At 35.8% G+C, this 25,738-nt stretch overlaps 1 protein-coding gene across 4 annotated transcripts in view; it reads right to left on the bottom strand.

Moving 5' to 3' along the window:
• LOC136032304 (proton channel OtopLc-like) overlaps positions 1-25,738 on the bottom strand; it is a 94,724-nt gene that overhangs the window by 17,477 nt on the left and 51,509 nt on the right. For all 4 annotated transcript variants that reach the window (XM_065712589.1, XM_065712588.1, XM_065712590.1 and 1 more), the window contains exons 5-8: positions 23,743-23,848; positions 17,552-17,680; positions 13,758-13,936; positions 6,109-6,325 (exon numbers count right to left, since the gene is read on the bottom strand). In XM_065712589.1, coding sequence (XP_065568661.1) covers positions 6,109-6,325; positions 13,758-13,936; positions 17,552-17,680; positions 23,743-23,848 — 631 coding nt within the window. The remainder of the gene's footprint in view (positions 1-6,108; positions 6,326-13,757; positions 13,937-17,551; positions 17,681-23,742; positions 23,849-25,738) is intronic.

Below are 25,738 nucleotides of genomic sequence, written 5' to 3'. Positions count from 1 at the left end.
GAAATCGTCCTTTGTCAACAAGAAGAGTAATTTCTTTGATATTCAGGTGAAATCATAGCGACATCTAAACTAGAAGCTCGATTTCCTTGCTAACCTTCGTCTAATTTTGTGTGCTGGAGCAAGCATCCTAAAGGTAAAAATTATGAATAGTTAAATTAGACCAGCCATGCTAGTCTATTTGAACTTTTGTATGCATGAGGGTTCTAGACTTATTGATATCAGTCAGCTCATTCCAGATACAGCTCAAGCCCATTTAACCTCTTCCTTTTTTTTCTTTTTTGTACTATGCTGTAACTCAGACTTATTTTATCCCTAGTACAACACAATTGGACATGCAGAATTCAAATATCACATTGATTTTTTTTTCAATTTTTTTTTTTTAAAGAATCATCACAACATTGTCGATAACTACATTATATGCAAAAATTAGTCCTTCCTTCGTCTAATTTTGTGCGCTGGAGCAAGTATCCTAAAAGTAAAAATTATGAACAGTTAAATTAGACTAGCCATGCTAGTCTATTTGAACTTTTGAAGGCGTGAGGGTTCCATGACTATTGTTATCAGTCAGCTCATTCCAGATACAGCACAAGCCCATTTAACTTCTTCCTTTTTTTTTCTTTTTTGTACTATGCTGTAACTCAGACTTATTTTATCCCTAGTACCACACAGTTGGACATGCAGAATTCAAATATCACATTGATTTTTTTTTTCAATTTTTTTTTCAAAAGAATCATCACAACATTATCGATAACTACATTGTATGCAAAAATTAGTCACCCTGACTGGGTGTATCAGGATTCTTGTAGGACAAATGCCTGTCTGTAATTTAAAAAAAAAAAAACTGATTCAAATGACTTTCAGGTACTACTGCAAAACTGTCATGGATATTTCCTCTGATGAAGAGGTAGAAGTTTTACCTAAAATTATAAGGAAAAAGCCAGTTTGGGCTAATTATGGTGTGAAAGACAAATGCAGCATCACCTGCAAGGTTTGCAAAAAGACTATCAAGGCTAGTGGAGGTTCTTCAACTAATTTTGTCAATCACCTGGAAAATGTTCATAAGATTAAGGTGAAAGTACAGTCATCTGCCTCTACTGCACCAGCACGGCAGGACATGGATAATGTTGCCAATGGCCCAGAAGCTGTTGTTTGTCGTACAGTACAGGGTTCATTGCCAGGATGTGGGATAGCTGAAGAACAGCCAAAGAACCAAAAGAGCAATTTTTCTTTCTCTAGAAAAGGAACTAGAGATATCTGTTCTCTGATGTTGCACAACCGCTCAAGTCAACTTAAATTGACAAAACAGTGTGTAAGAACAGTACTTGCAGACAAGTTACCACTTTCCATTTTTGACGTGCAAACCATGTGTTGACTGATACACTCCTTGACAGGTGGTATTTTGCCTCCATCGGGTCGTACCATAAAAAGGCATGTGTTTCAAGCAAAGAAAAAGAAACTATTGAAACTGAAATTGGATATGAATCAGGCACGAAATTTGACTGCTGGTCATATACAGGGGGAGGATACTTGGCAGTGACAGTACATTACCCCAAGCTAGTCAGTGGAAAATGGGTAGTTCACAGTTGCATCTTGCACTTTAAGCGTCTCAAGGTTCGGCATACAGCAGCAAATATACTTGCAGCAATCATAGTAGCCCTGAAGAAATTTGAACTTGAAGACAAATTGTTCTGTGTTGTAACTGATTCTGGCTCGAGCGTCGTAAAAGCTTGTCAAATTGGTGGAATTGAACGTTCATCTTGCTTTGGCCACTGCCTCCACCTCAGTGTCACAAATGGCCTCAAATTTTGGGGAGAAATGAATTTGACGTAGAGCAAACACCGGAATGTGATTCAGATGATGAAGGTGAACCCGAACAAGGCACTAGTAGAGAGCAATGTTCCTCAGAGATTGGTCTGACAGAAGATGACCTTCCTGATATCATAGATTCAGACATTGTTGACACTGCTTCAGATGTATATGACTTGGAAAAGTACGACTCCGACACAGAAACTGAATGGGATGAATGGGCCACTGGTGCAAATGATTTTACTGAAATTGAAGACTCAGTCTCACTCAATGGTGCACTCAAAAAGTTGCGTCGGACACTCAAGCTGCTAAAAAAGTCAAATATTCAACACGAGCTCTTCGAAGGGTTTTGCAAATAAATAGGACTAAGTGGTCACATCCCTCATGATATGAAAGTGTGTTGGAATAGCACTTACGTGATGATTAGTTCCATGTTACACAAAAAATCTGCTCTACAGAAATTTTATGATGTAAATGTTCGCAATGCAAAAATTAGAGAACTTGAACTTACTGAGCAAGACTGGTCACTTTTAGAATGTGCAACAAGTTGTTTGAGCCCTTTTGAAAAGGCCACCGAACTGGCTAGTGGGTCCACTTACACTACTTCAAGCAAAGCATACATGCTGATCAAGGGATTGGTGAGCTTCTGTGAAGCGAGATCGAAGAGGCTGCTTGAGAATCGCCTGAAGGATCAGCTGCTTATGCAGTTAAAAAAGTATTTTGTGCAAAATCCTAGATTCAAGTTGGAGCTCTACCAGCGTCCAGCTTATCTTGATCCTTGTACATATGAACGAATGACTTTAGAAGAAAGAGTGGCAGCAAGACAGTCCCTCATATGTTTACTTAGCCCACCAAAAGGTCGTCCCACCTAAAGGTCGTAAGTACCAGTAGCCTATAAAGAGTGGGGGCTAGAGATTTTTTGACAACCGTGGTATATAAGTCTGCTATTCTTATTGAATGTAGAAAAATCTTATTAATGTCAAGCAAGTTCGAGAAAACGAAAGAAATGTAAAAATTTTCGTCCCCGGCTTAGGCAGGGTTTAGGGGACGAAAATTTTTGTTTCTTTGCCTTACTGTTGGCTCTTACAGAAAAGCTTTCTGAATTCTATGGTTGGAGAAGTTAAGGGAAACTTGAAAATAAAACTATATGTCATTAATGTAAGAAGTCTTGCTATTTTTCCCTCTCCCCTCTCCATTCCGTTGTCCTTCTGCCTCTTGTTTTTAGCCTAATTAAGGTGATGCTTTTCTGCAAGGCAACGGATCAGTTCGACTTCTGGAGTCAGAATCGATTTTTTTTTTCGACAAACTTTTATAATATATGAGTGACAAAGAATTTGAGAATAAATGCAATTCGGCCGTTAGGCCTAAGAATTTTTGGTTAAATTGCACCCGATTGGACGCATTTTATGACAAATTTTGCCAAATTTCGCCCACCCCCCCCCCTAAAATACGCTAGTGTGTTGAATTACACGAAGTTGCTCATCTTTTGTATGTAACTAAAAGGATTTAACAAGAAGATGTTTTCTTTCCTATTAGAAATAGAAGAAGTAAGGAAAAAACAGGAAAAACAGCTGTTAAAACAGCTGTTTTTAAAAAAAAACAGCTGTTTTCTGTTTTTTCGAAAAACAGAACAGATTACAGAAACAGGTCACCTGTTTTTGTTTGACCTGTTTCTGTTTCTGTTCTGTTTTTTTTCTAACTGTTTTTTTCTGTTTCTGTTTTTCTCAAAAACAGAAACAGTGCCGATGCATAATTTTAATCTTTAAAGTCAGCTTTAACTCTAGATTTTAATGAAGGGTGTATACTTTAAGCAAGGATATTCTTATTATTTTTTTTTAAATTAAGACATATTTTTTTCAGTTTTTTAAAACCTGATGCATAAATTGAGATTTAACATAGTAATTAGTCAAAACGCTTTCAATCGACCGTATGTGTGTCGTGTATCTATCGAAGAACGTTTCAGTTCTAGAACACATTGTTTGTGCAAAGTTTTAGGATTAGGAGAGGGGGGAGGACTTTCTGGTTCATAGTTTTTGATCCCCTCCCACAGATTCAAAGACTACTTTCTTTTGTATTTCCAGTAAATTTTTTTTCGTATTTTCATTTAAATAAAAACAACCCCCCTTTAGTTTTTAAAAGTACATTTTACCCCCACCCCAAATATTTCAGCGAATTGTTGCCACTGCCTCTTGCCTTAGAATCAAAATTTAAAAGTTTCTTCGAATTAAAAACTACCCATTTATCTTATTCTCTATGTAAATGTAATGGCGGGGCAGACCTATACACTCTTGGTAGAGGCTCAGACCTCATAGGCCCATAGCCTCCCATTTAAACGTAAGCAGCGTTATGTCGTCTGTGTAGTTTACAATTTCCCCAATTTACTGAAATTAGCAGTCTGTCTATAAGACTTTTTAGTTACCTTTGAGTTTGTTGGGTAGCTAAATCAGCAAGGGTAGGTGGTTTTTGGGTAGCAACTTGCTTTCAAGACTTTAGTTTCCAAAGAGGACCAGTCCATAATTAAAAAAGAAACCTTTTAACGAGTCCCCTTTGGTTATATCAGATCAGAAGATTTTATGTCAAAAATATTTCAGAAGGTTTCACCAATCAAGTGAAGCTAAGATCAAGTTGTTTAGAAATAGTGAAACCACTTTATACATTTTATTTATCATTATTATTTGAAGATCGTTTATTTTATGGAATTCAAGAGCAAATCTTAAAATCAAATATATTACTTACTTTATTACTTAATCAGTTCGCTCAATTACTTCAAACAAAAATTGGTACAAGTGTAGCCTACGATTACTCCTGCTAAGAAGGAAACACTTAAAAATTCTAAAAACAACTTAGAAAAATCGAGGATACTCATTTATATCATTCCTAGAAGCACTTATACTTTCCTTCCCCCCCCCTACTCCTAAGGTGAAAATATTAATCCCAAATTATAGATTCTTCATGCATATTTCCGTTTCTTGATACTGTCAACGTAGCTTTTTTGTCGTTAAATCTGTTTGAAATAAGAGTTACTTATTAAAAAATACATGAAAATATATAGCTTCGGCTATATGTTTTCACTTTAGGTGAGAGGGGTAAAGTAAAGTAAAGCGCTTTTATAAATAATATAAGTATATTAGAATTTTAAGCTATTTTCACAAATTTATAGTGCGTCTTTCTGAGAAGGAGCGATTGTACATTAGCACCCCAAGCACCTCAAAATAAAATAAGTAAACAAGCGCTGTATATATTGCTGCTACAAACGGCTCATCGCAGTACATGGCCACTAAATCAATTATTACTAAAATCAAGCCTTCAGTACCAACGTTTTTGAGCGTAAATTCGGGGTAGCACCGTGAGGTTATGGGATCCAATGTAACCTAAAGTCGGTATAGTAACTTGCTAAAAATGGTTATCTTTTTAAAACCAACTAAGAAAATGGACGAAATTATCATGTCAGGCTGTTCAATTTAAAGAAATATAGGGGAAGGAGATTATTCATCAGCACATTCTTGTGAGGATTTTTAAATATCCACATTTTTAAATTTACATTATAGTCACACTTGTTGGTAAAATCTAAATTACACAGAACTACTGCACCAATAATGTATCCTGTGCACAATTTGGTGAATTAAGCTAGGTTCGAATTTCAAGGATAAGTTTTGTGACTAACCGATCAGATGAAAATTTTGAGACATAGTTTTTTAATTTAGAAAATTGGAATTAGGGAGCAATGGATTTCCTCTCTGACTGATAAGCCTGACGAAAGATGTAAAGACACTGTATTAGTAGCTATAGTTGGGAAACAAGCTCCGTACCAAAGAGCATGGATTACTTATAAGTGGAGAAAATAGCATCTTTGCTGGCAAAAATGAATATCTACACCATCTAGCATTTGGCTACACTTGAAATTTTTTTCAAGCTTTGTAGTCGTTCTTCTGTCAGGAACTGAGGTCAGATAATTATCCCTACAATAATTTTACCAGATGCACAAATTAAATTAGTCATTCTTATTATTATACTCAAAAAATCCCAAGTGTCACCAAACGTTAGATGGCGTCGAGGTTTTTTTGTCGACACTAGTCCCAGTTTCCACTCTTGTAAGTTACCCATACTCTCTGCTCTTTACGTTTAAATTTTCTGTTTCTATAGTTAAGTGTACCGCTAAAATCATCGAAGAACTATAATCAATAACAAAGTTCATAAGTCATGGCTTTTCAATCAACAGGTGTGACTATGATATTGATCGAGCACAGACTATTCTGAAAGCCTCACTAGCGTCATTGAACAACATAAGGAAACCATCGTTACCATTTCCAGGTGAGAATTCTATAAATGACAGATACTGTTCTTCAGAAGAAGAAAAACCGGCATATTTATGAACTGTACCAACATGGGTCTGCTTGATGTCATGATGAAGGCTATGTGACGTTTCAATCAGAATCATATATAGCCAAAAGAAAAGACTGGTGGCAAGACAATGCATAGTTGCAAAACGTGCCAACTCTTTACAACGATTGATTATGACCTGAAACGAAAAACTGTGTTGAGTTTGATTTATTCCATATTTTATTAAACGTAAAAGAACCAAGCGGGAACATTTTCATTTAGAAGGCAAGTAAATGATACCAAAAGTATCTATACTTTCCCATTCATAGCATAAAACAAGTATTTTAGTGCAATGATTTATGTGTTCGGATTTGTAAAATTAGAATTTGTTCAATGAAAAAAAAACAAAAAAAAACAGTAGGTGGCACAACAGTAAGTAGACAACAACAGACGCAAAAGAGGGCACACAGCTAGCACATAATATGGCGAGGGACGACACTGAAGCAGAAAATCATCTGTAGTTTGATGGATCTACTACTATAAAATTTTCGTTTTCTGTGTATATTTTTATATTTTGTATCCTTGCATAAATCCCTGTGTAAGTTTGTATCCTTTTTGCTCAGTCTATGAAATTGTTTCTTTTATGTTATTGCCAACGGTGTCAACGTTTCAACGACGATAGTTTTCTTATCATTTGATCACTGTAATTTAACGTTATCCATCTATCAGATTACAGAAATCTATAATACTTGGAGCACCAAGGACATCAAAGAGTTTTTTTCCCCTGGACCTATTTTAAATCTTAATCATACCTAAGAAACCCAATCTTCAAAGATTCTCCTTTCGTTTGTTTCGGGACTATGAAGTTTTAAGAGCAGGACCACTCTTTCGTCAATACTGCCACGTTAAATCGTGAAGATACATAATTAAACACTTTTTTCATGATTTTCAGTTTGGTTTTAGGGCGAAGCACTCAACTGAACATGCATGTGCAACTCTCCTGAATTATTTAAATTCAGCTCTTGACTCTGGCTTGATACCCGTTGCTCTTTTTTTTTTGCAGTTAAAAAAGTTAAGAGCCTGAGAAAATTTGCCTCATTTTAGAAAATAGGGGGAAACACCCCTAAAAGTCATACAATTTTAACAAAAATCACACCATCAGATTCAGCGTCTCAGAGAACCTTATTGTAGAAGTTTCAAGCTCCTATCTACAAAAATGTGGAATTTCGCATTTTTTGCCAGAAGACAGATCACGGATGCTTGTTTTTTTTGTTTTTTTGTTTGTTTTTTTTCTCCCAGGGGTGATCGTATCGACTGAGTGGTCCTAGAATCTTGCGAGAGGGCTCATTCTAACGGAAATTAAAAGTTCTAGTGCCCTTTTTAAGTGACTAAAAAAATTGGAGGGCACCTAGGCCCCCTCCCACGCTCATTTTTTCCCCAAAGTCACCAGATCAAAATTCTGAGATAACCATTATATTCACCATAGTCGAAAAACCCTAATAACTATGTCCTTAGGGACGACTTGCTCCCCCGCAGTCCCCGTGGGAGGGGCTGCAAGTTGAAAACTTTGACCTGTGTTTACATATAGTAATGGTTACTGTGAAGTGTACAGACGTTTTCAGGGGGATTTTTGGTTTAGGTGGAGAGTTGAGGGGGGTTACTTGGGAGGATATTTCCGTGGAGAGACTTCTCATGGGGGAAGAGAATTTCAATGAAGGGGTCGCAGGATTTTCTAGCTTTATTTGAAAAAACAATGAAAAAATAAATATGAAAAGTTTCTTCTACTGAAAGTAAGGAGAAGCATTAAAACTTAAAACGAACAAAAATTATTACGCATATGAGGGGTTTACCTCCTCGTTATACCTCACTCTTTACGCTAAATAAATTTTTGTAATTTCAACTATTTATTCTACGGCCTTTGTGATTCAGAGGTCATTCTTAAGGAATTCGGACACAATCTAAGCTTTAGTGTAAAGAGTGAGGTATCGACGAGGGTTGAACCTCCTCAAATACGCAATAAAAACATACAAATATAGAAGTTCGTTACGTAAGTTAATTCGCAAGTTACGTATATTTTTACCAATGAAAAGGTTTGTAAAAAATTAAAAGTTCTAGTTGCTTTTTAAGTAATCAAAACTTGGAGGGCAACTAGGCCTCCTCCTTCGCTTCTTTTTTCTCAAAATCTCCCGATTAATTGCAATTAATTAATATGTAAATTTCGTTTTAATTATTTATGTGCGGAGAGCCAAGATAAAAACATGCATTAATTCAAAAACGTCCAGAAATTAAATTTAAAAAAAACAAGTTTTTGTAACGGAAAGTAAGGAGCGACATTAAAACTTAAAACGAACAGAAATTACTCCGTATGTGAAAGGGGTTTTTCCTCCTCAACGCCCCGCTCTTTACGCTAAAGTTTCTTACTGCTTTAAAAAGTAGAGTTTAGAGAAAGGGTCATACTTTAGTGTAAAGAGCGAGGCGTTGAGGAGGAAAAGCCCCTTTCCTATGCGGAGTAATTTCTGTTCGTTTTAAGTTTTAATGTCGCTCCTTACTTTCCGTTACAAAGACTTGTTTTTTTTAAATTTAATTTTGGTATAAGAGGGAATGCTTATTCATGGTTTTATCATATTTATTTTGTCGAGTCATCTCGGTTGATCTGCACTTTTATAACCCTTCTGGAATAGAGTTTGGCATTCCGCAGGGATCTGTCATTGGGCCGATACTCTTTTTAATCTACGTCAATGACCTTATTAATGCGGTTAAAAATTTAAAACCTACCATTTGCTGTCGTCTTTGTCAACCAATATCCGTCACTAATTGTGACAGGAGTTTGTACTTACCGGATACACTTATTGTTTTTGCTGATGACAGTACTCTTGGAACAACTGGTAGAACTGGTCTTAGTTCAAGGATGATAGCCCTTTCTGAAAGAGTTATCCAGTGGTTTGATGTAAATTATATTGCCTTAAATGTCGGAAAGTCATGTTTTCTCATTTTCTCCAGAGTCTCAAAGGCTTGTCCTGACTTAAATGAAATACACGTATCAAGAGGTCCTCTAAGTAGACCTAAGGATCGTTACGTTCGATTCCTAGGCATCTTGCTTGACGAAAATCTTTCATTCAAGCATCATATTGACCTGATTAACATTAAAGTCTCCATGAGTCTCAAAATCCTTAGAGAGGTCAAACACATATTTCCAGAGTCGATTCTTAGAATCTTGTTCTGCAGCCTAGTTCAGTCGTATGTTTCATACTGTTCTGTTATTTGGCCAGTTTCAAAACTTTATGATAAAGCAAGGACTCTTATTCAGAAAACTAGCCGATTTTCACTTAAACCCTTGCTTGATTTGAAATTTCTCGATTTTCTTAATGGTTCTTTTTTTTATTTTTTTACAGTTACTCGGCCATCTTCCTGCTGTCCTATGTATCAAACAGTTCGTGGTAACGAACTGTAGTAAGGAGCGACCCGGCTCAATAGTAAACGAAAATCTAAAAAACGGAATTTTGATGCTAAAATATATATCAAAGAATCAGATTTTCATGCTAATTTTAAATATATAAGTTTCATCAAATTTAGTCTTTGTCATCAAAAGTTACGAGCCTGAAAAAATTTGCCTTATTTTAGAAAATAGGGGAAAACACCCCCTAAAAGTCACATAATCTTAACGAAAATCACACCATCGCATTCGGCGTATCAGAGAACTCTATAGCAAAGTTTTCAAGCTCCTATCTACAAAAATGTGGAATTTTGTATTTTTTGCCAGAAGACAAACCACGGGTGCGCGTTTATTTTTTTTTTCTTTCTTTTCCCCAGGGGTCATCGTATCGACCAAGTGGTCCTAGAATGTCGCAAGAGGGCTCATTTTAACGAAAATGAAAAGTTCTAGTGCCCTTTTTAAGTGACCAAAAAAACTGGAGGGCATCTAGGCGCCCTCCCACGCTCATTTTTCTCCAAGGTCAACAGATCAAAATTTTGAGATAGCCGTTTTGTTCCGCATAGTTAAAAACCATAATAACTATGTCTTTGGGAATGATTTATTCCCCCACAGTCCCTGGGGGAGGGGCTGCAAGTTACAAACTTTGACCAGTGTTTACATATAGTCATGGTTATTGGGAAGTGTACAGACGTTTTCAGGGGGATTCTTATGGTTTGGGGGGTTAGGTTGAGGGGAGGGAGCGATATGGGAGTATCTTTCCTTGGAGGAATATGTCATGGGGGAAGAGAAACACAATGAAAAGGGCGCAGGATTTTCTAGCATTACTACAAAAAAAACAATGAAAAAATAAACATGAAAAAGTTTTTTCAATTGAAAGTAAGGAGTAGCATTAGAACTTAAAACGAACAGTGATTATTAAGCATATGACGGATTCTAAAAATACTTTAGCATAAAGAGCGAGGTATTTAGGAGGAGATAAATACCTCGCTCTTTATGCTATAGTATTTTTAGTAATTTCAACTATTTATTCTACGGCCTTTCTGATTCAGGGGTCATTCTTAAAGAATTGGGACAAAAATACGATTTAGTGTAAAGAACGAGGCATTTACGGGGGTACAAACCCCCTCATATACATAATAAAAATTAAAGAATATAAAAGTTTGTTACGTAAGTTAATTCTTAAGTTACGTATATTTTTTACTAATAAAAAAAATCGTTAAAAATTAAAATTTATAGTTGCCTTTTTATGTAACCGAAAAATTGTAAGGAAACTAGGCCTCCTTCCCCATCCCTTATTTCTCAAAATCGTCTGATCAAAACTAAGAGGAAGCCATTTAGCCAAAAAAGGAATTAATAGGCAAATATTATTTTAATAATTTATGTGTGGAGAGCCAAAATCAAACATGCATTAATTCAAAAACGTTCAGAAATTACATAAAAAAAACTAGTTTTTTAACTGAAAGTAAGGAGCGACATTAAAACTTAAAACGAACAGAAATTACTCCATATATGAAATGGGTTGTCCCCTCAGCAATCCCTCGCTCTTTACGCTAAAGTTTGACTCTTTGCCACAATTCTGCTTTTTAGAACAATTAAAAGCTTTAGCGTAAAGAGCGAGGGATTGCGGAGGGGACAACCCATTTCATATAGTAATTTCTGTTCGTTTTAAGTTTTAATGTCGCTCCTTAATTTCAGTTAAAAAAAATAGTTTTTTTTATGTAATAATAATATATCTTTTGTTTATGATCAATCGACATATCATCTCCGCACTTCCTACAATATACTGGTTCTTCACGCTCCATCAGTGAGGTCTAACTTCAACCCTCTGACAGCATGCTACAGGATCTGGAACACGCTCCCAGAGTTCGTACGAAGCTGCCACTCGTTTTGTATGTTCAAAAATTATATTAGAGATTTTCTAGCTAGTAAATAATTTTGTTTGTTTGTTTTTTGTTTCTTTTTTTTTATTGCGGTTTCCCTTGGAGTTGATGTTTCTGGACTGAGTTAGATATTTAATTGAGTTGGTGAAATCATGGGCCACCCCCTGCCTAGCTTGTCATTTTTGGGGATTATGAAGGTGGGCGACTCAATTTTGTTTTTGGATTTTGTTTATATTTTACTGTGTTGGTACTTTTTTTCTCCCCTGTTCTTTCCCGGCAATGGAGCCTTATGGGGGAGATTGTCTTGAAGTAATTTTTTGTTTATGAGTTTTATTGTTAAATAAAGAGCTCAGACCTCAGAACTAATTAGTTAAATTTGATAACGCTTTTCGTCCGTAGAGATTAAAATATTTATATTAGAGATTAAAATATTAACTCTTTCGTCAATTTTGCCACGTTAAGTCGTGAAAATAAATAGGTATAACTTATTAGTTAAATTTTACAACAGGTTTTCGTCTGTAGAGATTAAAATATTAACATATTAGAGACTTTAGTATTAACTCTTTAGTAAATGTAGCCATGTTAAATCGTGAAAATGAATAATTAAAACTAATTAGTTTAATTTAACAACGCTTTTCGTCCGTAGAGATTAAAATATTAACATATTAGAGATTAAAATATTAATTCTTTCGTCAAAGTTGCCACGTTAAATCGTGAAAATATGTAAGTACAGCTAATTGGTTAAATTTGACAATTTTGGTCCGTAGAGATTAAAAAATTAACACATTAGAGATTAAAATATTAACTCTTTCGTCAATGTTGCCACGTTAAATCATGAAAATAAATAAGTATAATTAGTTAATCAAATTTGACAACGCTTTTCGTCCGTAAAGATTAACAATTTTTCGGATTGAGAACATACAGCATTTTTTTGTTAGAAATTATGTGTAAAAGATAAACAACATTTTTTTTGGATTAACAATGTATAACATTTTGTTGCAAGAGATTTTGTGTAAGAGATTAACAACATTTTTGTCGGAATAACAATATACAACATTTTGTTGTAAGAGATTTTATGTAAGAGAGTAACAACATTTTTGTCGGACTGACAATATAAAATATTAAGATTCTGTTCATTCCTAAATAAAGGTAAATCTATAGAGGAAGCAATAGCTTCTTAATTTTTTCGGTACCATATGTTTTCAGCTTATTCTTTGTTGAGTTTTGCCTTTTTTAAATGTAGAATCTACTGCTACCAAAAACTACTGAAAAGCATGCGGTTTCTTTCATTAGAAATTGAATTTCAAATTTTCCACTTTATTAAGATATATGGTTGTATAGGTTTCTACTTAACCCATTCAAACAATCGGATTTCACATTTATTATTTATCTAAAAAAATCTATTGGAATTTTATTTTAGATTTTATCCTCTAAGAAAAGAACTAGACTCAATTCCTAATTTAGGCTTAGTGATAGATTTCAAAATAATGATGTTTTTTTTTCTTTTGCTGCCAGTTACGACTTCAGGCTTGTCGCAAATTGTATGTTTCACCAATAACATAAACCTTATCCACTGGAAACAAAATCGGAATATGGCTAAGTGGCACCAATAAAAGAGATAGATTACGTAGAAAACATGCGGTATGATTGCACGTGACCAAGTTCATACATGCAATGAGTAGTAGGACTGCAAACAAGGAACAGAAAAAAAAATTGGTGTAGGCATATGGAAAACAAATTAACCTGGGATACTGTAATTGAACGATTACAGCAAGAAGAAGCATATTTCTCCTTAGATGCGCTCAGCTCAAATGATGCAAAGTTTTTAGTCTGTAAAAAAAAAAGAAAAAAAACTGTTGTTTCAGTTCAAGGACGGAAAGATGTCAGCATTGACTAAAATCAAAATTTACAAAGAAAATTTCTAGGAATTTCACTAAAGCAAAAAGAAGAGCTTAATTTCTCATAGCTGCGTAGTAAAAAGGGTGGTTAAATTTGATTGGTCACGTTTGTGATGTATTGAGCGGATGTTAGAAAGCAAAACCAATTAAACTTGCCTATTTAAAACCAGTATGGTTTTCCTGTGTTACTGCGAGATGAACAAAAGATTAAATTTTATCTACTTATTTTTACTGTGTGAAACTTTAAGCAATAAAAAGACCAAAAAGGTTATGAGTCATGACGTTTTAGACCAGTAGTCCCTTTGTTTCTAAGTGCTTTGCCTTTTAATCAGATATACCGACAAGAAATCATTTGGTCAGTTTCACCTGGTAAGTTTTCCGTGTTCAGCTAGAACAAACCTTAATAAAAAAGGAACTTACGCTAGAATACTTGAAAATGATGAACAGCTGATAAAAGGAATATACTGGATAAAGAATTGCGAGGATTAGACCCAAGCTATCTCCACAATGAACCCTTATGTCCTCTTTTTCACTTGTTAACTGCATAATTTTTCTTGTCAACAGCAATGCCGAATGGATTAGGTGCACAAAACAAAAACCTGGAAAACAGAAGCTGATAAAGTTGAAACACAATTAAAGGTTAATTTTCACAAGCTGGAAGTGCTTCCTATTAGTACTTGCCGTCAGCAGAGAGCTGCAATGCTGATATCAGTGCCATGCAAGAATTAGCTAAACTAGAAAAGCTAATGCAGACTGCATGTGGAAATTATTCTTGGCTAGAGGTTTCAGCATCAAGTTTCAAATTATTCTTAGGTGGCATATCAAAAGTTTTCTAAAATGAATAACAATCTTGAAAACTCTAAACAATGAAATCTAGAAAAAAATCATTAAAACCAGTTTATTGCTTTAATAGCAGTTTATTGATTGAATCCAACTGAATGGATTAGGTGCACAATACAAAAACTTGAAAAAAACAAGCTGATAAAGTTGAATCACAATTAAAGGCTGATTGTCACCAGTTGGCAGCACCTTTTTTGGTGTTTATCGTCAGCAGAGAGCTGCAATGCTGATATCAGTGTTATACAAGAATTATCTAGACTGGGAAAACTAATGCAGACTTCAAATGGATATTATTCTTGGCGAAAGGTTTTAGCATCAAATTTCAAATTATTTTTAGGTGGCATATCAAAAGCTTTCTAAACGAATAACAATCTTCAAAACCGTACAGAATGACAATCTAGATAAAATTATTGTTACCAGTTTAACGATTTAAGCTTATAATAGCAACATAACGAAGTTCTTTCCTAAATGACTTTCCTTTCAGTCGTTATTCGAAGTTTTATTACAGACAATGTTATAAAACCTTTTCAATGATGAATAGTTTTGTGGGGCGTTATTTGCAACCTGGTAAGAAAAAGAGAGAGAGAGAGAGAGAGAGAGAGAGAGAGAGAGAGAGAGAGAGAGAGAGAGAGAGAGAGAGAGAGAGAGAGAGAGAGAGAGAGAGAAGAGTTCATTTGCACAAATGATCGCTAAAATGAAAATGATGGCTAAATTTATGTTGCACTATAAAACATGCTACTATACACTATTACACAATGACGTAAAAAGGGCACAACGTATTTCTGGTAGTGAATTATTTGAGCAAACAGAGGCAGAAGTTTCAGCTTCCATCTCGTAAGGCTTATTGCCAAAGCTTCTGAGGGTAATATGTCACGATGAGCAGGGTAAGACAGAAGCATTTTTACCATATGTCAGGATAAGATCAAGCAGCTAAAGCTCTAGACTTCAGAGTTAGAGGGTTGCGATGGAATAGTGGTAAAAAGTTAGCGGTAAACTGCAAACTGATATTCGGAAGAACACAGCGAATGGCTAAAATTTGAGAGCAAATCCAGGTCACTAGTGGAAAATTTTCCTGGCTAAGTGGTTAGACACAATTACTACACTCACGGCTTAAAAAAAAAACCTACGAATTTCAGTGTTTTCTTTAATTTGTAATAGATCATGAAAGAAGTAGTACCTATAAACCTTGGACCTTAGTTCCTCCAGTGCCTCCAGAGGAACAAAGGATGTTAGTGAGCAGCCTCCAATCTTTTCTCACTCGGACCAATGCGTTCCTACGTCCTAGGGAGCGTGATCTTTGGTCTTCTTTGTTAATGGGTGACTTATGGTTCCCGGTGGAGCAGCATTTTAGGCTACGATCTGGCATTGGAGGATATTTTCAAGGTAGTGCCATCTTCATTGCCTCACAATGGAAGCAATCTCTGGTTGGTATGTGCAAGTACAAATTTCATCGCTGCTGACATGGTCTCTCCAGCTGATCCATAGGATCCATAAAAGACAGTTATTTACAAGGGTAGTAATAAACTTCCTCTGTTCTGCAGTTAGCCTTTGGCATTCGCTTCAGTAGCTCAGAACAGAAAGAACATTGCTTTTGGACATTCTGAGTTTCAGCTTCTTTGAGCGGTGGAAGTCTCTGAAATGCTGCGTTGGCTAGGGCTATCCTGGTGCCTAATTCTTTTCAGAACCACCATTGGAAGTTACTATACTGCCCAAGTACTTGAAGTCATGCTGCGTTGGCTAGGGCTATCCTGGCTTTAATGAGCGGTTGTCAGATTGAAATGTTTAGTTTTGAGGCTTATCGTTGACGTTTCTTTGGCGGGCTTTGTTTTACAGTGATAGCTTGCTACGGCATCTCCCAACCATCCTCTTTTTCCAGGCTTGGGACTAGCTGAACAAAATTGAACGAATTCTTCAGGCGGAGTTGACAGCGCCTGTCACCGCATTGACAGCGCCTATTTAAAGAGATTAGCTGATTGGAACAATCGAAGCGTGATCAATTTTTCATCAATATATTTAGTCAATATTGATAATTTTTCCTAGTCATCATTACAAGCCACCTTTAAACGAAAAAGACATTTGTAATCAATAAAATTTTATGTAGTCAGCGGAAGGACTGGGGTCACAAAGGTCACACATGCAATGGTCAACTCCATCCCATGGTGCTCTGCTTGGTTCCTACTTGTATTAGAAGGTAAAGATGACAGACAGCAACACCAGGTCTATGTCAGGAGAAGGATGCTAAGCTTTTCAAATCGATAATGGAAGATCTCTGGTCTACAGCACTGGAGAGGTTGTCGGGAAGAAGCACTGCTGTTGCCTTATATGCCAGCAGGCGTCGCGAGTCTAAATAAGTCAGTAATGATCCTGCGTCGCTTTCCACCGGACACTGGCAAAAGACACTGTTTCTGGTGAATACGGCTTATATCAATATCCCCCTTAACTAAGCAGAGCATTTTCAAAGTCGGTGTGTTGGCATCCCTGAGATTAGACAACCCCGTATGTGTTACTAATGTTTTATCACTAATTTCACAGTATTATAAAAAAATATATGCGCTTTTTTTTCACAGTCTTATTTCCATTTGGTTTAATTGTAAATTGGATGGCAGTGTGACCCAAGAAATAATTTTTATCGAAATCAGAGCTACAAGCTATAGCATACAGCCATAAGGCCTAAATTTTTTATTATTGATTTATCTGTTATTCTTTTCCAAGAGGCACTTCATGTGGAAGGGGTGGCCGTATAAGCTTTAAAGGGGACAAATTCGGAAGGAAACCAAAAGTTTTAGTGTTTTTTAAGAGTCAATGTTGACTATAGGACAACTTGCCTCCCCTCAGAACCCTTTTCCCCCAAATGAATTCAATCAAAATTTGAAATAGACATTATGTTCAAAAAAGTTGTCTAGACAGACGAAACACAGTTTATGGAAAGACAAATAGCTCCGGCTTTTAAGTTAATAGTTTCATTTGTGAGACAACCAGTAAAAGTACTCAAACCAATAAGCATAACGAAAAGTCTTTGAGTCGCAACATTTTTTGAAATAAACTCTCTATTTCTGTGTAGATGAACCTTAAAGATTCTTTAAACTGAGCAAATTAAACTTAAAGATTAAAAGAGGCAGAATACCTTCGGTAAAAAACACATAAACGGGATTATTTTTGATGGGGGGAGAGCCAATAATTCTTTTGGGGGGAGGTAATTATTAAAAACAAATCTTATTTGAAAGTTGGAATAATAAGCGCCGAGAAATTGAAATAATTTAGAACTTCCGGGGTTGGACCAAAAGATCGCTTTTTGCGCACATCCCTGCTACATTACATCAGCTATTTTGATGTAGCTAGAACCTAAACCATGTTACAGAAAAAACCGGACGTACCAACTGCTCCAATTTTAAGAAAGAAACTTCCAGAGTGTCGGCTCAATGAAAACATGTATGAGGGATCACTTAAGAGTCTGCCAGTCAGGTCATGATCATACATATAATGCTTACCAGCTTGAAGCTTGTCTGAAAACATTAAATTAGACAGTTTTAATTAACTGTGGGACAACATTTTTCAATAGACTTTTTGACACAGTGACAGATTACTTATTACTGTTCATTAACTGAACCCTTCAAATGTCGAGAACCCTGAATCATGTAAATTTTAATACAGTCAGAAATACTGATTGTTAATCATGATGTTTATGCGAATTGTACAAGGTTTTAAAATAAAAGAACATCAAAATATAAAAGATTTGTCTCCTGGGCCCATTCATATCTGAAAATTTCATGTCTTTTTTTGGTTGTTTTAAAATTAAAATGTTATTAGGGTAGTACCGCATTGTCATCAGTATTATCACGTAGATTCGTAAAAATAAGCTAGCAACTAATTAGTTAAATCTGACAACACTTTTTCTCGGTAAAAATTCACAAAATAAACATATGTCAATACCCAAAGATAGCCACACCTTCAAAGGATAGCTACAACTTCTTAAGGTGTTTCGTACCATATGTTGTCAGCTTATTTTTGCTGATATTTTATCCACTATTTTTTATAAAATTTGGTACCCGATACTATCAAAAACTGCATATGGAAGTCTTTTTTCATTAAGAATTGAATTTGTACTTTTCAAAATTTTTTTTCGATACTCTCAAATCCTTCCTCCTAAAAATTTCATCTTCATAATTTAATCCCCCTTAGAGAAATACACAAAAATATAATATATTAGCAGAACAGAAAGCTAGAACGGTAAACGTACACAAAACAAAAGAAAAAAGTATGCCAAAGAAATAGGTGAAATAACGAAAAGAGAGAAATAACATGAACATCTTACCTGTATCAAACAAGGTGTCTTTACAGATAAAAATCAAAAAGCAAAAACAGAAACAGTAAGAAGCCAACAATTATAACAAAAAGAAGAAAAAACACTACAAATCAGGAGATAAAAATTATGAAAATCCTAAACAATACAATCCAAATAAACAAAAATAATTATGAAAAGGGTGGTTAGCAATAAAATATGCATTCTGAGCAGCATCTACCATATTCAGGGAGTAACGTCCTGTAAAATTAGGATGAGCAACACCTACCCTAATGTACCAAGGATAGTGAAACTGAAGTTACATCATTTGGATCCGTTATGTGGTATATTAAGTGGGGATTTGTTGCGTTAAGTTTTCGAAAGAACTATTAGGTTTTTGTTAAGCTAGCCATTTTTTTTTTGTTAAGTGGTAATTTGTCCATATATGTATTTAAAGTACCAAGAACAGTGAAAATGAAGTCTAACTGTTTGAATCCGTTAAGTGGTATATTGAACAATCATAAATACCTTTGAAATAGAAAAAAGTGGGAATTCAATCGTTAAATGAGGCCTTATGCAAGTTTTGGTAGTACTGGGCCCCAAATAAAATAAAAGAAAGGATGATGAAAATAGGAAGACAAGATCTTCAAATATATGGTCCCAAACAGCTTAAGAAGATGTGACTTTCACTTAATGGTGCAGGTGTCTTTGGGAATCAAAAGTATATTAAATTAAAATTTTTATTGAGAAGAAATTTTGTTAAATTCATGTATTTAAATAAACGTGGCAAAATTAGATATTTAAATAAACGCGGCAAAATTGACGAACAGCTGATACTTCAATAACAACTTCCCAATTTTTAACAAGCCAAAAGAAGGTTTTAAAGAATTATGGTTTTCAAGTATGATTAGACCTAAGATGATCCAAAGATTAGCTGTTTTTTTTCTTATGCTCTTGGCACTTTAAGAAAAAGTATTAAACCGCTTCTCACTTTTCATCGAATCACTACCCGTATTAGTACCTAACATTGACTGAGTTCTGTAAGTGTCTATGCTGTAAGTAATAGCGGCGTTTGTTTAATTTAGGAGAGATATTTAGGTATACAATAATAGACAAAAGTTTTAATTTATTTCATATAATATGAAAAATTATAACAAATACGGGGACGATGAGAAAACTGATCGATTGTTTCATATTTAATAATCAAGCTTCTCTTGTTATTTACCTTTCGTAAGCCCAAATTTTACTTATTTTTCCTGTAAACAGCAAATTATTTTACTTTTTTCTTTATAGGCCCTAACAAACTAGCAAGATACATTTTTTGTTGTTTTTTTACACACTATTTCTGCCAACGCCTAATGCCTAAACAATGTTATCTAGTCAAATCTTTTAAACATGCGATGCTAATCAGCATAAAACTCACAAAACATGCTAAGCAGGTAACTTCTTAATTCGGAGCTGTATGTGTAGATTTACCTTGGGTGGAAGTGCTTGGTTCTCCCTTTTTTGACGAAGTCCACATTGATTACCATTCGCAGCTTTGATAATAGAAAATTTTGATATGGTGCGCCAACGGGAGAAGCAGGGGCACATGCCTTTTTTAATTTTCAAAAAGACCTTTTTTTTTGGTATTTTCATTTACAATATATTATTTTGATATTTTTTGAGAAAAAATTGAAAAAACGACGAGTGCCCCCCCCCAGATGTTGAAAAATAAATTTTTACCTCCATGTAATCTTGCGAAGTCGTGCCACTGTCAACACTCCCTAAAATAACTTAATATAGAAACACACATCCTCTATAATAAAAAAAAATCAGTACTGTAGAATAAATAAAATGCTAAAATTTTGGAGTGGCCAAAAAATCTTTTCAGCACCTCTCCTCCAAAGAGGTTGGACAGATTCGTACATACATCTTTAACAACCTTTGTTCGCACTAATAGCTTTAAAATTAACCTAAATCAAAGATAATGCAGACCTCCAAACACGAGGACGAAGTATGTGCGCCATAATAAGCCAATTCATAGAGAGGCTCCATAGTCATGCTTCTTGTCCTATTTTCTGGCCTGAATTGCTTTGGCCTTTCTGGCCTTTGATGAAAACGATAGCAAAATAATATCGAAGCACATAGAAACAGATTCCAATTTTTCGGACGCACTGGCAGATAAGTTTTGTCTTATTTTCGTATGCCCATTTTATAAAAAGGTTTGGCCTGAAAGTCAGCAGGATTCCCTTCAAAGAGGATATAATGCCTCATTTTTTCTGAACCTATATAATTCATACATTTATATAATTTATATAATTAATCCATAGGAATTACATAATTCAAATAATTATATATTCATATATAATTCACACATTTAATCCTGCAAGGAAACATAAAGTCATAAATGGGACAATGACTAGAAGAGTTTTTTTAGCCCTTCACTCAACAAAGGGGTTGTACTGCACTCTGAAAAGAATTACAGCTGGACCCCTGGCAATTTTGGCTTGTCTTAATTGATTTTAATTGGCGTGAGGGCTTGTGTTAGTTGCAAAATCGCCGTAACAAATAACCCTTTAATTTAACTAATATCGCGGATAAGCGTTACTAACGCGGTAGCGTTAGTAAGTCTAACGTAGAATACCGTTTTTTTTTTCTTTTTTTATTCATGTTAGCGTTGAAGCTGTACCCTATACAAGCTTGAAATGGCTATTGGTTAAGGAGGATAGGAAGGAACGATTTAGTCTAATTTCCTTATGACTACTGATAAGGAGGCAAATGAACAAGAGAAAAGCCGTGGCCTCTTCAAATCGTTCTGAACGTGAATAAAGAAAAGACGATATACGCTCTCCGCAATTTTTGCAGTCTTTTAAAGCCCCCTCCTCTCCCGTGTCAAATATAAGCTAAGAAGCAAAGTAAAAAATGTGATCAAAGTGGGCAACCCCCCAGTCGTAGTGCCAGGAGGAGATTACTCCACTTTCCCCCTTCTGCATTGAACGGCTCTGCTGGTGACCTTTAGTATAGAAATTAAGACGGGGTTAAAGATTCGCCTCAATCTAATATAACACAACAATTAAGATAATACAACAGTCTTTGCATCATAAAAGAAAACAAGAGCTAAGAGCTCATATGGCACTTGTGACGAGGTCGGAAGAGCCAAAAGCCAAGGGCTCATATGGCATGAGCTCTAGCAAAATTATAAGAATCAATAGATTGATTTAAAAGAAAAATCGTAGAATTAATGCCGGTCGGGATTTAAAATAAGAGCCCTGAGACCGAGGTCCTTCTAAATATCAAAATTCATTAAGATCCGATCATCCACTCACAAGTTAAAAATACCTTATTTTTTTAATTTTTCCTCTCCCTTCAGCCCCCCCAGATGGTCGAATCAGAGAAAACAACTTTATAAATTCAATTTGTGCAGGTCCCAGACAGGCCTATCAATTTTCGTCGTCCTAGTACGTCCTAAAGCACACAACTCACCAAAGCACTGGACCCTCTAACTCCCCCAAAGAGACCGGATCCTGTCCGGTTACGCCAATAGCGTATCTACGACATTTGTTTATTCTACCAACCAAGTTTCATCCCGATCTCTCCACTCTAAGCGTTTTCCAAGATTTCCCGTTTCCCCTCCAACTCACACAATATCACCAGATATGGTTGGGATTTAAAATAAAGGCTCAGAGACACGAGGTCCTTCTAAATATCGAATTTCATTAAGATCCGATCACCCATTCCTAAGTTAAAAATACCTCATTTTTTCAATTTTTCCTCTCCCTCCAGCCCCCTAGATGGGTGAATCGGGGAAACAACTGTTATCAAGTCAATTTGTGCAAGTCCCTGACACGCCTACCAATTTTCATCGTCCTAGCACGTTCAGAAGCACCGAACTCGCCAAAGCACTGGTAGTCCCCCCAACTCCCCCAAAGAGAGCGGATCAAGGCTAGTTATGTCAATCATGTATCTAAAAGTTTTGCTTATTCTTCCGATCAAGTTCCATCCCGATCTCTCCACTCTAAGGGTTTTCCAAGATTTTTGGTTCCCTAGATTTCTTTTTCCCCCCACCAACCCCCTATGTCCCCGGATCCGATTCGAGTTAAAAATGGAGCATCTGAGACATAAGATCTTTCTACATATCAAGTGTCATTAAGATCCGATCACCCATTTGTAAGATTAAGATACCTCAATTTTCACGTTTTCCAAGATTTCGGGTTTCCCCCTACAACTCCCCTCAATGTTACCGGATCTGGTCGGGATTTAAAAGTAGAGCTTTGAAGCACAAGATTCTTCCAAATATCAAATTTCATTAAGATCTGGTCACCCTTTCGTAAGTTACAAATACTTCATTTTTCTATTTTTTCCGAATTACCCCCCCCCCAACTTCCCCAGAGAGAGAGCGGAACTGGTCCAGTTATGTCAGTCACGTATCTTAAACTTGTGCTTATTCTTCCAACCAATTTCCATCCTTATCTCTCCACTCTACGCGTTTTCCAAGATTTTCGGTTCCCCCCAACTCCCCCATTGACACTGAATCTGGTCGGGATTTAGAATAAGACATCTGAGTTACAAAGTCCTTCTAACTACGAAACTTCATTAAGATCCGATCACTCCTTTGTAAGTTAAAAATACCTCATTTTTTTCTAGTTTTTCAGAATTAACCCTCCCCCAACTCCCCCAAAAGAGACCGGATCCGTTCTGGTTATGTCAATCACGTATCTAGGACTTCCGCTTATTTTTCCCATCAAGGTTCTTCCCGATCCCTCCACTCTAAGCGTTTTCCAAGATTTTAGGTTTCCCCTGGAACTCCCCCGAATGGCACCGGATCGGGTGGGGATTTTAAAAAAAGCTCTGAGACACGTTATCCTTCTAAACAACAAATTTCATTAATATCCAATCCCCGTTCTTAAGTTAAAAATACCTCTTTTTTCTAATTTTCAGAATTAACTGTCCCCCACTCCCCCCAGATGGTCAAATCAGGGATACGACTATTTCTAATTTAATCTGGTCTAGTCCCTGATACGCCTGCCAAATTTCATCATCCTAGCTTATCTGGAAATTCCTAAACTAGCAAAACCGGGACAGACAGACCGACAGAATTTGCGATCGCTGTATGTCACTTGGTAAATACCAAGTGCCATAATATACAGAGCATTTCTATGGTATGTTATTCGCCCCATGTTCTGGTCTGAATTACCTCGATGGAATAGATAGCAAAATTGTACCATGAACGGTGACAGCCTATTGATTTATTGGCAAACTAAAATGTAATTTAAATAGCCTTCACCTAAAAGAAAATAATATTACTTTGCTCAAGGATATGTTGTCTCATTTTTCCCGAGTGTAGAAGCAGGTCGAAATGTATAAAAACAAACCATAACAGACCGGTGACGGTAAGGTATATTCCAAAAACCTGAAAAACAAGCAATTGAGTGAGAGTTCAAAGTTAATTTAATAAAAAAAAATTCTGCAAAGTTTTATCGACGCAAATGCAGGGAAAGAGTTAGAGGAAAAAACAAAGTAAAGCGTAAAATACACCCTATGAAAAAGAGTTCACGCTATATACACTATACACAGAGTACATACTGAACATATTAAAATATTTTTTTCCTTCATATATTTTTCGGTTGCTGCATTTTTTTTTCATGGTATTTACCCTTATAAACTTCGCCCATTACGTGTACTGGAGAATAATACCATTAGATCATTATGTGGAACAGGGAACCGGGACTCGGTCAGGTCAGTTTAAAGTATAATTAATATAATGCCTGCAGCTGGACTGCATAATTTTTATGCTCTGGTTTTCATGTATACATGCCATCCTGGTTTTCAAGTAATGGGTGCCTTCCTGACTGTTTTACAGGAGTATCCAACAGTTCATGATAACGAACTGTAGCCTAAGTAAGGAGCGACCCGGCTCAATAGTAACCAAAATTCTAAAAGTGAAATTTTGATACCAATAGACATATAAAAGAATCAAGGTTTTATGTTGGATTCAAATATCTAAGTTTCAATAAGTTTAATCCTTACCCATCAAAGGTTACAAGAGAAAATTTGCCTGATTTTGAAAAAAAGGGGGAAACATTCCTTAAAAGTAATAGATTATTATTGAAAATCACACCATCAGATTCAGCGTATCAGATTATCCTGCTGTAGATGCTTCGAGCGCCTGTTTGAAAAAATGTGATATTTCATATTTTCTGTCAGAAAAAAATTAAGGACGCGTCTTTATTTACTTGTTTTTTTTAGGACCAGTGGTCCTACAATATCGTGAGAGGGCTCATTCGAACAAAAATTAAAAGATTTAGTGCCCTTTTCAATGACCAAAACATTGGGGGGTAACTAGGCCCCCTCCCACGCCTTTTTTCTCAAAATCGTCCGATCAAAATTCTGAGACAACCGTTTTGTTCAGCATCATTGCAAGGCCAAATAACTATGCCATTTGGGATAGCCTGACCCTCCCACAGCACCTGGATATAGGTCTTTAAGTTAAATTTTTTATTGTTTACGTATTGTATTTGTTATTGGGAAGTGTATATCCATTTTTATGGGGGGGGGTTTTCTGATGGAGGGATTTTATTCGGGAATAATTTTCAATGAGGAGGGAAGTTTCTAGGGAGTGAATTTTTCAGGGGAAATTTTACACAGGGGGAATTTGTCAGAATTCCTATACGAAATTCTTCTTACGTCTTGCTTTCTCTTTTCCGTCTTAATTTTACGCGTGGAGATGTTAAGGGTAATTGTCCAGGGTAAATTTTCACCAGGATTGAATTGCCTAGACAATAAATGCTTGGGGAACAGGGATTCTTCCGTGGAAGAATAGCCAGATTTCCAGGCATTATTTAAAAAAAGATTAGAAATTAAATAGAAAAACCAGGTTTTTCAACTGTAAGTAAGGAACAACATTAAAAATTATAACAAACAGAAAACATTATGTATATGAGAGAGATTACCCTTCTACAGCCCCTCGCTCTTTACGCTATAGTTTCAATTCTGTCCCAATCTTTTAAGAACGACTCCTGAAACACTATGTTCGTTTAATCAGAACAATACGAAGCTTTTTTAAAGTACTAAAAAACTCTAGCGTAAAGAGCGTGGTACTGCGGAGGAGTAACCCCCTAATATAGGTAATTATTTCTGTTCGTTTTAAGTTTTAATGTTGCTCCTTACTTTCAGTTGAAAAAACTTGGTTTTTACATTTAATCAAACAGTCCGTGGTAACGGACTGTAAGTAAGGAGCGACCTGGCTCAATAGTAGCCGAAACACTAAAAAATCGAATTTTGATACCGATAGACATACAAA

The sequence above is a fragment of the Artemia franciscana genome, chromosome 10 (genome assembly GCF_032884065.1).
Source record: "Artemia franciscana chromosome 10, ASM3288406v1, whole genome shotgun sequence".
Taxonomy (NCBI): Eukaryota; Metazoa; Arthropoda; class Branchiopoda; order Anostraca; family Artemiidae; genus Artemia; species Artemia franciscana.
Note: the sequence above shows the minus strand (reverse complement) of the source record. Positions and strands in the feature narration are given on the sequence as shown.